The following is a 13061-nucleotide window of genomic DNA, read 5'->3' on the forward strand; positions in this document are numbered from 1 at the left end:
GCCCTCCCGCAGTATCAGTCTCTGGCTTCTCTGCTGTACTGGAGACGCCAAGAAATAAGAAATTGCTAACAAATGTTGCCTTAAACAGCGAGTGGTAGGGAACCAGCAGTGCTGTTACATGGTCCTCAACTTCCATGTCTTTATCTCACACACTGACACATAGCATGTAGTCTCTCCACTGGTTTTATTAAACTTGTTTTAATATGATTTATTGCCATGAAAACAACGAACTACTGTAGGCTGCCGTCTGCCAGATTTAGGTCTAAAATCAAGTCCTATGCTCAGAATCCTTTCGTGCCAAACCTGAACTCTCAGCCATCTTTCTCCAACTGCTTGTAAAGTGTCTGCTGGCTGCGTGCTGTAAACTCCTCCGTGCCTCTTCCACTTCGCCAACATCCCAGTGACCTAAGTGTCACTTCTCACTCCACTGACACAACCAAAGAACATTCAGTTTTCCAGATCCCGCAACCACACTCACTCATTACTGTGTTGATGCAGAGAGAGAAAGTCTCCCTGAATTGATTTACAAACATCAAAGTTTGAAAACCCCTTATGACGAATCGTCTCATCTGTACACCGTTACTGGCATGTTATGATGGCGGTGATTTCTGTTGTTATTGTTGTGAGGTCGCAGTGGCAGGGATGTTTATTTTGGAAAAGGTAGCGCCGTGTTTACAGAGGAGTATAGAAAGTGTGTCGCGCAGCAGAGTGGCATTGTAAATATTAATGTTGTGCTCGCTTTTCGCCTCGCAGATATTGATGAGTGCGTCAATGAAACCATCTGTGGGAACCACGGCTTCTGCGAGAACACAGACGGATCCTTCCGCTGCCAGTGTGACCAGGGCTACACCAACCCGCCAGAAGACATGAGCAAATGTGTCGGTCTGTAACTGCTCTTCAATTAATATTCATTGCACATTACAGCTTAAAAGATAAGCGTGGTGATACTTTTATGTTTTTCTAAAAGTCCTATGAGAACACCAAAACCAACAATGAATTAATCAAACTAACAAGTATGATCTGTGTAGCCAAAGCCTGATGCAACTTATTCCTCTGGGCCATAGAGCTACAGCAACTACGTTTACATGCACACTAATATTCCACTATTGTTCTGAATTAGATAGGGGTCATGTAAACAGCATATTCCATTTGGATATTCTGAATTAGGCCTTATTCTGAATGGAGCATTTTCCGATTAAGACACGTTGATATGCCGAAATTATTCAGGTTTTAGGAGTATTCTTTGGACATGTATACAGGGTATTCAGAATATGCATCTCAATTGGGGTTTTTACAGCAGTTTGTGACACACAGCCTCTTGCCCGTTTACAGACAGCTCTGTGCATTGAACACAAACCAACTAGCCAGCACTTTGCAGAAATGCATGCCCAAAAGAAAAGCCCACATTTCTGGTCGGAAGGAGAAACACACCTACTTTTAAACATTATGAAAGACTTGAATGAAAGAGGGAGGCTGCGTTCGCAAGGTCGAACAAGTCCGCCACCAGTAACGTTAATAGTAGAGTATGCACAGCTGCATGTACACGGGAATATTAGTGGAATATCCATTTTCATTAGCCACATAAACAGCTTAGTAGGAATATTTCTTTTTTGGAATGAGGGCAAAAAACCTGAATATTTTGTGCATGTAAACGTAGTCAGTGTTGCAATCACTAGAGAACCAAATGTGTATACATCTGCGTCTGAAAATAGATCCCAACAAATGCACCATTTACACTTGTTTGAGTAATGTTTGCTAAAAACTACCCCGCCAAGATGTTTGAAAAAAGCCTTTTTTGCCTCTTTAGCCTTTTTTTGAAAATTATAGTATATATCTGTGACCCATTTTGAAAGATTTATATCTTCGTTAGGAACTTTGAGATCCACAAATAGAGTAGGAAGGTTGGAAAGTATTGAGAGATGGACTAACGCATTGTAGGTTTTGGTCTTTTCTTGGGATTTATTGAAAATGAGAAAAATACAGAATATCACCGGACTTATTTTTTGATTATTATGTATAATTTTAACAACTTTCAACATTTTGTATAAACAGAGATGAACTGATTTGTTCCAAAATCTGATAACAACCATTCAGATAAAGGATCTGTCATTGCACACATTTAGAGTATACAAAGAAGTGTAGAATTAATAGGGAATCAATCACTACAAAGAAATGTATGAATCTATACTGCACTTGAATTACTTATTTGCTGTCTGATATGAATTACTCCAAGAGAGAGATGATAATGATGATTTTGTGTGACCTTGCTATGACCTTGCTGAGCACATGCCTGTGCGTACGTGCCTGGTTCCACCTCACGCCCTCCTCTCCTGTCTTTCTCAGACGTGAACGAGTGCGAGATGAGCTTGGCGCTGTGCGGGGAGGCCCTGTGTGAGAACTTCGATGGCAGCTTCCTGTGCATCTGCCCCAACGACAATGAGGAATTTGATCCCATCACCAGCCAGTGCCGCTCCCTGGGTAATGGAGCAGGACTAGCACTCACAGTGACCCACGGGACTTAATTCTCCATCCCATCATTGGGAGACGGAGTTTTCCCGGATTTAATGAGCCGTCTCTCATTATCCAAACAAGGGCGACGAGGTGGACATGACTTACTCCACGTCTCTTGACCTGGCTGTTTCCATTTGTTTTATAGGCTGGGGTTATGGTTGGGTGGGTTGCCTGCAAAAATTTCTATTAGTCTAATCCCTCGAAGGAATGATGAAGTAACTCCTCCAGTAGAGCCAAGTAAATACCCTGAGGGCCTAGTTACTGTAAACCTTTTTCCTCACCAAGACAAACAGGGATAAGGTGTAGCTATTGGCAATTAGTGCTAAAGACACATTGCTCTCTTCCGTGCTAAAACGATCCTAAGTGCAGAGGTTGCAGATATGCAACGTATTGCAATTTCAGAATGACAGAAAAGGTCTTTTTGAGTCATGGAAACACCATCACGTCTCCGGCTTGATAGGCGTATGTGTACACGAATTGGGCGTATTTACATTATTAAGCGGCGCGCCCTCGGCGGGGATGTTTTTTCTTCTGCCTGGGCACTAAACCCCAGCTATGCCTTTGTGTACCTTTTTGCCACATTCCGCTGTTTGCTTTTGACGTGTGTTAATCAATCATGTGAGAGTGAATGGTGTGTTGACTCACATGCCAGTGTTTCCATTTGGCTAAGCCTGCAGCTTAAGGGCGAAATGCCTGAGCCAACGCCGTCGGACAAATGAGCAGGCTCAGCAGTGGCAGGCGAGGGTAGCGAACTACCTGCTGGAGGCATGAGGACGCACTCGATGCTGTTACTGCGTGATGATGTACTACTGCAGTGAAGCATTTACTGTAACACCTCAATAAGGAGATTTGAGTTCAAACTGTTCTATCAATTTGCCCTCCTGAATTACCAAACCACCTCCACAGGTGGTAGCTAATCATGACCTCTGACCTCCCTGTCCTAAAGAAACGCTTCCTTTTGTTCATCTACAGCTGATATGGACACGACTCCCGCTGCTCGAGTCCCTCCGTCCGCTCCCTCAGACGAGGAGAGGAAAGAGTGTTACTATAACCTGAATGATGCCAACTTCTGCGACAACGTCTTGTCTCGCAACACCACCAAGCAGGAGTGCTGCTGCACGGTAGGGGCCGGCTGGGGCGACAACTGCGAGATCCACGCCTGTCCTGTCCCAGGAAGAGGTACGACAAGAGGCCGATAATGCATGTTGTAATATGTGCCTTTTTTTCATCTTCTCTCTCACTAATGAATCCAATTTGTGTTTTCCAGATGATTATAACCAGTTGTGCCCTCATGGCAGTGGATTATTACCGCTGGCTGTTTCCGCTACACAAAATCTGGGAGACCAGCGCCCTTACATAGGTACTCTCTCGCATAAATACTTACTTGTTTTGTTGATATCCTTGAGCTTTTATAGCTTTCCTTCATGCAAATCTTTACATTGCCACAGAAAGGTGCAATGTCAGCAGCCCTTTAAAGCCAGATAGACGGATATAATCCCTCACCACATTTACGAGGCTGTCTCTACAGCTGGCCGAGGCTTAATGGGATACCTGCCTTCATACCTGACTAATTTCTGCGACAGTAGCGTGTCTTAACAACTTCTTACAAGAGGAGTGAATGACGTTTAAAGCAGGGTGCCAATGTTTTGACAGTTTCCATGTCACTTATGTAATACCAAGGTGTGAATCTCTCTCTCTCTCCCCTCAGATGCAAACGAGTGTGAGATGTTTGGATCAGACATTTGTAAGAATGGACAGTGTTCGAATCTCTTTTCTACTTACACCTGCTACTGTCGCTCTGGCTTCTACTATGACAACATCCGGCTTGAGTGTGTGGGTAAGAGACGGCATCTATTTACTTTTTACTAGCAGCTCAAACAGAGCGTTTCAGACAGAGGGTGAAAAGCGGTGCTGCAGCATAGCAGGTATGAGAAAAGTAAAGTGTTTTTTGAACATTAAACCATTCAAACCTGTTGTAGTAGAAACAAAATACAAAGTACAAGTATGCACTTCAAAATTAGCATAATAGGTCCTCTTTAACATTTGAAACATCCTTATAACAGCAATAGATACACTGTCATTGTATGGGTATTTCATCAAATAAAACTGTATCCTATGTCTCATGCCAGTGTTTTGACTACTTGACCACATTTCCCATAAACCTCATTTCTTTCAGCCTACATTCTGATTTTGCTATCTCCAGAAATCCACCACTTTATACAGAAAATCTGATTCAGTGGTATCCTATCAAAAACGTAATGTTAAGATCTTTAGAGGCTGCTGATCTTTTATCCTCTAGTTTGAATAATAATCCCATGTCTTTTTGTGCTTTTAGATTACGATGAGTGTGGGTTTGGAACCGCCTGTGAGGGCGGAGCGTGCGTGAACACGGCCGGGTCTTTCAACTGTTTCTGCAGTCCTCCATTAGTCCTGGACAACACACAGCGGCGCTGCATTGGCCTTAACGCCACAGAAGGTGTGACTAAATGTTAAGTTTCACAGTGGTAGAATTTGTACTTGTATTTTACTGGTATTAATCAGGTGCTTAACAAACAACAGACCTTCAACTGAGTTTATTGTCTATAATGAGATATTTGATGGAGGTGGGGTTCTGTCCAGTTTTCTTTCACTACCACAGAATGAGATTTAGGTGATAAAAACAGCTGTATCTTTAGTTTATGTTTTTTCTCCTTCCTCATTCTATCTCTCAGAAACTCTAGAGCCTGATCACGATGTGCACATGGATATTTGCTGGCAGCGTCTGGAGGGGGACCACGTATGTTCAGAACCACTCCAGGGACGCAGAACTACATACACCGAATGCTGCTGCCTGTACGGCATCGCCTGGAGTGGACAGTGTGCCTTCTGTCCCCGGAGAGACTCTGGTGAGACGCAGGATGCAGCGATTACACTGTTTAATAATTCCTGTGTTTGTATTAACACATCACTAATATCCAAAATATATAACTCCACCGTGTGCTGCTGTATTTAGAGGACTACGCAGTGATGTGCAACCTGCCTCGGAGAGGAGGGACAGACAGTCTGCGAGAGAGGCCGGGATATGAGTACGGTCTTGAGGGGCCAGAGGATCCTGCGGAGCCTTTTGTTCCTCCGTACTGGGACAGTTACGGCAGCCCTGCAGGACCCTATGACATACCTGAGGGCGTTCCTCTCTTCAATGACAATGACTACGGCGCTCAACAACCACCTGCCCGCGTCCCCATTCCACGACCACGGGAGCAGCCGCCACGACCAGTGGATCCCTATGCTGGTGAGTATATGCATCCTGAGGATTTCATCCCCTATATGTTTGTCGGTTGGAGCATTTTGTATAATATACAGCAGGGCTTCTAAAAATATTTTAACTCTTTTTGGTGGGGGGGGATTATTTTATAATTTTTGGCTTTTGGCTTCATTTGAAAGAGATAGAGATAGATGAGAAAGAGGGGTAGTTTCAAATTCGAACCCCGTAACTGGTCATTGAAATTAGGCTTTTTAATTTGATTTTTTTTATTTATGTGAATTTTTGAGCACTTTTAGATATACAAAATAATTCGTTTTGTATATTACAAATATACTGTATATATATATATATTTAATCTAACCATTTGAGAATAGCTGATATGCAGTATACTATATGCTGTAATGCAGTGATGAATAAAACAAATTATGAGCTTCAGTCACTGACAATATGTGACAAAAACACAAAAGATCGGCTCATAGCTGACCAGTGATGTGCAGTGAAGTCTTCAACCTCATCAGTAGCAAGAGCATTGTGGAAAATTACAACATTAAAAGTACACTCTTGCATTCAAATGTTTATTTAAGCAACACCATGTAAGTATTACTTTTGCCTTAAAGTGGCTATAATTCAGCTGCATATGTGTTTCCCCACTTGACATTTCAATGTGACCTGCCTGATTGGATAGATTTCATGGTCAAAGGAGCGCTGTAAAACGGTGGATTAACATATTTCATTTCCTATACAGTCTTCACAATAAAAGCCCCCATGTTTCTTTTTGCTGATGATGCAAGACGTTTGATAAATTGTCCGGATTGTGCCCGCATGCTGTCCACACCTCACTGAGATCCGAACTCAATGTGAGCCAATGAGAGCAAGATCCGATCTTGAATCGTAAAGACTTGACAGCTAATGTGTCCTGGCATGATCAAATGACAAAAGTCTCACTGAGTGAGTAACCACGACCATAAATTCTTCACAATAAAAGCCCCCCGTTATTTTTGCTGCTTACTCTTCCTCCAGTATCCTGCACTTGTAGGCTAGTACACTTGTTTTTATTGAAGAATAAGCGCTATCAAATTCGGTGAGGAACACATTTTACTATAAATTCTTCACAATAAAATTCCCCTGTTATTTTTTATTTTAAAAAAGCTATAATTTTAAAGCAGGAAAATCAGGAAATGTTGGGTTTTCATCAGCAGTAATTTAACACGACTCAAACAGCGGGTCTCAGCTTTGATCATGCTGTCCACACCTCACTGAGATCCGAACTCAATGTGAGCCAGGCCACCTCGGCGTGTTGTCTGGCTGATCGGATCCCAATGCGAGTAAGATCCGATCTCGGAGAGTACAGACTTGACAGTTAATGCGTCCCCACATGATCGGATGATAAAAGTCACATTGAAAAGACAAGTGTAACCACGGCCATAATGAGTTTCAGCTCATTGTTTAGCCGTCCTGCCCTCAACTTTATTGTTTTGGTTCACTCTCACCGCTCTCATAGTGTCGGCAGCTGGTTTCAGTGAAAAAGCTCTAAAAACCCTCTGTACACTACCTGCTATCAGACAGACAAAGTTAGTGACTAGCTGGTGAACACAGCAGAGCATTTAGCCGCTAAACAGCCAGATATTTCCTTCAGTAGTTGGTAGAGAACAAAAACAGAGCTAAAAGATTGGACGAACAATTGGACTTTGTTCATCAGGTGGCCAGAAACGCAACTCCGTAACTGCTGGATGTGCAAACAAAGAGTTATTTTTTAATAATAACAACATCACAAGATGTTTTTTAACATGCGTTCTCTTCCATACTTCTGTGTCCAATCAGAGCGCTACGATGGCTTCGAGGGTCTCCGAGCGGAGGAATGTGGAATCCTGAACGGGTGTGAAAACGGCCGCTGCGTTCGCGTGCGAGAAGGCTACACCTGTGACTGCTTCGACGGTTACGAGCTTGACCTGAACAAGATGGCCTGTATAGGTGAGTTCTTTCCCCAGCGTCTCTGATATCTCTCTCAACAGACCACCCACATGTAGACTCGGTGTTCCAAGGTAAAATGTTCAGGGACTTCCTAGAATCAATACGAATCTATCACTTCATTTCATCTTGTTTCAAAATGTGGTGTTGAACCTCGAAATCAAACCGCGGTGAACTTCAGGTTTAAGCCCTTTGGAGCCGGGTCTTGGATTAATTTCGGTGAGGTAACCCTTCATGCAGTATATCATCAAGCTCAAGGAGAAGCTTTGAATTTAACAACCTTGCATTAAGTTATGTTTTATGGGAAACTAATGAAAGCAGTGCACTTCTCAAAACCACCTTGTGTTTCCCTTTGGTCTGAAATTCCCCAGTCACACTCTGCCAAGAGTAAGGAGGCCTTGAATCTCAGCCACTCAGTGTATTACATGAGATACTATATCTTTTAAGTGTACTTTGTTTGTTTTGTGAGAAAGTGAGACTGTCTTGTTGTAATGAAACGCTGTGATTACAATATTCTGTTATCAGCTCCAAGGCCAGACGTTTTCCCAAGGAAAGTGATTGAATTCCGACCCTGTGGAAACATGTGGGAGCTGTGCAGCTCGTGCCATGCCTCCTTTTATAAATATCACCACTAGCATTTCCCCAGCAGAACATGACATAAACAGAAAGAGGGCCATTTGAAATGACAGTCAGACCTCCTGTGCTGAAAAAGGGAAGGAAAAATCACTTGAAGGCCAACAGGAAACATGATCCAATGCATTGTTCATTTTACCATCCAGTGCACCAGATCGCCGGGAATTCAAGTTCAGATCCCATCCAGCCGACACGCAACATGACGGCATGTTTAATTAAAGAAATACAAGATGTGATGTTATGCAACATGTCATTGGTGTTCAGTGAAAACCCTGTACCTCCAAATATGAACGTCTGTGGAGCTAATACAAACACACTTGTTTACTGCTCACAAGAGTGCACAACGTTTTCAATGATCTCACCTCCCTTAAGTTCCATTTATTAGCTGTTGTGGAGCTTTTGATCACATCACATGATCTTTATCAGCACGTGGAGTTTGCCCACTTATCATGGAATTGTATATATGGGTGCAACTAATGATTATTTTCACTTTCAATGAATCCGCTGATTACTTTCTCGATTAATCAAACGCTTTGTTGTGTCCGACCAACAGTCCAAAACTCCACAATATCCAGTTTACTATACAGGAAGCAGACGAGCAGCAAATCCTCATATTTGAGAAGCTGGAACCTGAAAATGTTCGGCATTTTTTAATCGGAAAAAAAGACTTCTTTTAACAATTAATGGATTAGCAAAATAGTTTTATTTAATGATAGTTTTCTGTGAACTTTAAGGACTTTTCTTTCTTGTTAGTTAGAGTAGTAGGTCATGGGCTACATACTGGGTGGCTGTGGCTCAGTGGCTAGAGCGTGTCGTCATTTAACTATAAGGTTGGTGGTTCAATCCACGGCTCCTACTGTCTGCATGTGTACTTGAGTGAGACACTGGTCAGTTGCTCCCTGAGCAGTTTCACAGCAGTACACTCACTCCTCCTAATAAAATGCTTAGGATGGGTTTAATGCAGAGGTCAGATTTCATGTATGTATATGACAATTTAAGAAGTAAAAGTTTAGTTTATAAGATATGATAGATATGAGCTTAAGGAAGGAAGAAAGGGAAAAAAAGTGAGAATGGAAGCATGGAAGAAAACAAAATAATAAAGGAAGAAAGAAAGGAAGGAAAAAGAAAGAAAAGAAGGAAGCATGAAAGAAAAAAAAGAAGAAAGAACGAACCGTTAAAGTGAAATCAAAAGTATGAATTATTTTAGCATTCCATTATCCCGCTCCTCACACACCCACAAGGCCACTCAGCAGCAGATGTGGCGCAGGCAGCTGTTCCAGCTGTGAAATGTCCCCACTGACTAACTCGTTATGACTCCTTCTCCTGCAGACATAAACGAGTGCGAGGACATCAGCGACAAGGTGCCCTTGTGTCAGAACGGCCAGTGCACCAACACGGAGGGGTCGTACAAGTGCACCTGTTTGCCGGGTTTCGTGGCCGCCGCCGAGCCGCACAAATGCATCCCAGAGATCCCGGAGTCGGGGCCTGTGGAGACAGGAAACTGAGACAGGCTGCTGGCTTTTCCTGCTCCCTCAAAGATCACCTTACACCCCTCTGCCCTTTTCCCCCAAGGGCCTGGCACTAAACCTCCAACAGTAACGCTTAGACGTCCAAACTCGTTTCCCCACACACATTCATATCCCCTCATACATGTTCAAGAGGACCAGGAATTGTGCAGTGAATGTATTACATGGGATTTAGTATTCACCAGATATCCATTTGCCTTAAAGGGATTTTGTGGACTGATCTTTTTTTATTCAGTAACCCCAGGCAATTTGATATGCAGATATATTTTCCACATTATTTTCTCTGTCACTTTTTTTTTTTTTGTTGTGTTATTTATTTCATTTCCATGACGGGCCTCTGCAAACTAAGAAAGCGACCTATTTCAGAGGGCATACTTGATTCCTCTTGTTTTTATTTGTCTCGCCAATCGACCTCAGAGACGGCGTGGGGGAGATAATAAATGCCTTTCGTAAAAGTCATAAGAAATCAGCCTCTCATAAATCAGCTTGTCAAACCTCTCACCAGTTATCTCACTCAGTCATTGTAATTAGCGTCGACCTCTTGGACTAAATGGACGCCAGGGTTGATAAATATCAGAAGTTCAAAGAAGGAACTTTTTCCCACAGCTGCCTTTCTATTCTTCAAGATTAACCACAAGCTGACGTTGAAGAATCTTCTGGACCAAGGACTGAGACGTCAACACAGCCAAACTTAAAAAACGTCAGCCTTTACATGGACCTGGCAAGACTGTAGATGTATATGATGATCTATGTAATGTGTTTTAAAAAAGGTGCAATAGGTATAACCTGCCCTCCTCTGTTTGACACCATTTTTACAATCTTACAATAAGCAGCAATGAAGTAGGAAAACTCAGTTCCTGATCCCGATTTTCTTTAACAGTATTAACTTGTTTTATACTTCTGTAAATCCATATGTACCATGACTTATCAACGGTTGATTCTAGGAAGGTAAGTTTGTTGAAATGATCCACAAATATCACAGTGAAAAGATCAGTTTTATTCCCATGTGTGCATCTTTGAATGCACGTACAGACACAGGCTTCGTTGGAGAGGTTTGGTATATTTTGTACAGATCTAGTACTATGTATTATTTTTGTTACATATTCTCTTAATGCATTATAGCACAACCAATATTTTTGTTTGACATAAAACATAAAATGTAAGAAAAATCTGGCATTATAGCTTTTGTAGATTTATACATGTCTGTAAAAATGTTTTTTTTTTTTTTAAAGCATATCTTTTAATGTATGAGGAGAGTGGCTGACACTGTACCAGAGGAACTGTGTGTATACCCTGCCCTGTGGAGCAGACAATGAAATATATTTTTTTGGAAGTGGCAGCACTGTTCTAATCACAGATATTTTGTCTCTTCGAGTTCATTACAAAGACGATGCTTTTGACTTCAACTTCTGTGCGTCACAAATTTATGGCTAAATATTAATAATTGTGAACATTAATTCTTTTAGTCTCTGTTGGACCCTTTTGTCATGAATGTATCATAAACAGTATCAGCCTACTCATTTGGTTTCTGAACTCCCACTTATACACATTTTTTGTCTTTTTATATTCAGGTTTAGGAAATAATGGCATTATTTGTCTAATGGACTGAACTTCTCAGCAACGCAGAAACATAAAACCAACTTTAGAGGATGACTAAAGTTGATGATGTATAACCTTAACATGCATTCATAACCTATAAACCTACAGTTGTACAAATGTTTCCACTTGATGTCCGCTGTACTTTACTGTGCTGTTCAAATCATCGGCTGAACCGGACCGTAAGTTTAGAACATTTAGGTCAAAGTTGGAATATTTAAAGCCTTTCAAAACCACAAATAACTTCAGATACATGTCATGTTGTAAAGCTGTGGTCATTGGAAATATCATGCTCATTCATTTTGTTTACCTCCTGACTGTAATCACTATCAGTCATCAAAATAAAAACATAAAAAATAGCAATCTCTTTGAAAATATACTTTGAAAAATGACACCCAACACACTTTCATGTGTATGTATATTCACTTAAAAATTTGCTCCCATGGAAGTTTATTTGTATTAAAACAAGAACAGTAAGTTTGTTAGTTGTAGTATGTAAAGTAGTATACTACAACTACTAACGATAATAAAGGCACTAGACGTTATTCTTATACCAACCAATGTAGTTCTTGAACAGTTTGGTGCGGGTATGTACATGGATCGTTGGCACATTGTTGTGTAAGTGGTCAGAGGTGTATTTGGCAGTGATGGTAGATGTATTCAGATCATTTACTTAAGTAAAAGTAGTAATACCACGATGTAAAAACACTTCATTACAAGTAAAAGTGCAGAAATACACTTTAAAGGTTTTATTAAATACATCTACAGAGCCTTTAGAAAGGTGCTGAATAAAAGTATGGCTTTTCCTGAAAAAATAAATGTTATGATTGTGAATTAATCATTTTAAAAATGTTGGCGGGTCCAAAATTAATGTTTTGTTTATCTCTGTGGGAAATATCTGACGTTTGGTTCCCACTTCTAACAAGGCTTGTGAGCCAACAGTAAAACGACATTGGTTCTCTGGGTATGGAAAAAATAGATAAATGGCTGAGACTGACGGTAAATGCCTGGCAACGACATGTTGTGAAGTAAATGCAATGGAATGGGGAGGGAGAATGTGACATTTAGTGGCTGAATGTTATCAATAGCACCTTTAAGAATATGCAGAAAGACCCCTTTCATAGTGTTAAATTAAAAGGCCAACTTTTGTTATTGGTATTATTGAAGTATTATCTTTGATATAATAGCATTTAAGCAGCATTTTAATGCTGCAGCTGATCAAGGCAGAGCTAATCCTATACTGTTGGGTAGTTTAATCTATCACAATGCAGCATTTTATGTAAAAATCACTATTTGTTTTGAGTGTAAAATCCCAATCTGAACAGTAGCTACCAAATAAATGTAGTGCAGTACAATATTTTCCTCTAAAATGTAACTTAGTGAAGTAGAAGCATTACATACATAAAGGGTATCTCAAATTGTACTTACAGATAGTATTCTTGAGCAAATGCACTTAGTTTATTACTTGTTTTATACTTCTGTAAATCCATATGTACCATGACTTATCAACGGTTGATTCTAGGAAGGTAAGTTTGTTGAAATGATCCACAAATATCACAGCTTAAAGTGAAAAGATCAGTTTT

General features: G+C 40.9%; 1 protein-coding gene across 1 annotated transcript in view; it reads left to right on the forward strand.

Annotated features, from left to right (window-relative positions):
- The window catches only part of LOC141784015 (latent-transforming growth factor beta-binding protein 2-like), an 88271-nt gene extending 76992 nt beyond the window's left edge, over positions 1-11279 (forward strand). The window contains exons 32-41 of the mRNA XM_074661702.1: positions 754-882; positions 2344-2478; positions 3484-3690; positions 3779-3871; positions 4220-4348; positions 4847-4987; positions 5223-5396; positions 5504-5782; positions 7577-7726; positions 9686-11279. Of these exons, the coding sequence (XP_074517803.1) occupies positions 754-882; positions 2344-2478; positions 3484-3690; positions 3779-3871; positions 4220-4348; positions 4847-4987; positions 5223-5396; positions 5504-5782; positions 7577-7726; positions 9686-9861 (1613 nt within the window). The 3' untranslated portion in view covers positions 9862-11279. The remainder of the gene's footprint in view (positions 1-753; positions 883-2343; positions 2479-3483; positions 3691-3778; positions 3872-4219; positions 4349-4846; positions 4988-5222; positions 5397-5503; positions 5783-7576; positions 7727-9685) is intronic.
- Positions 11280-13061: the final 1782 nt, after the last annotated feature.

Source organism: Sebastes fasciatus, chromosome 15 (assembly GCF_043250625.1).
Source record: "Sebastes fasciatus isolate fSebFas1 chromosome 15, fSebFas1.pri, whole genome shotgun sequence".
Classification (NCBI taxonomy): Eukaryota; Metazoa; Chordata; class Actinopteri; order Perciformes; family Sebastidae; genus Sebastes; species Sebastes fasciatus.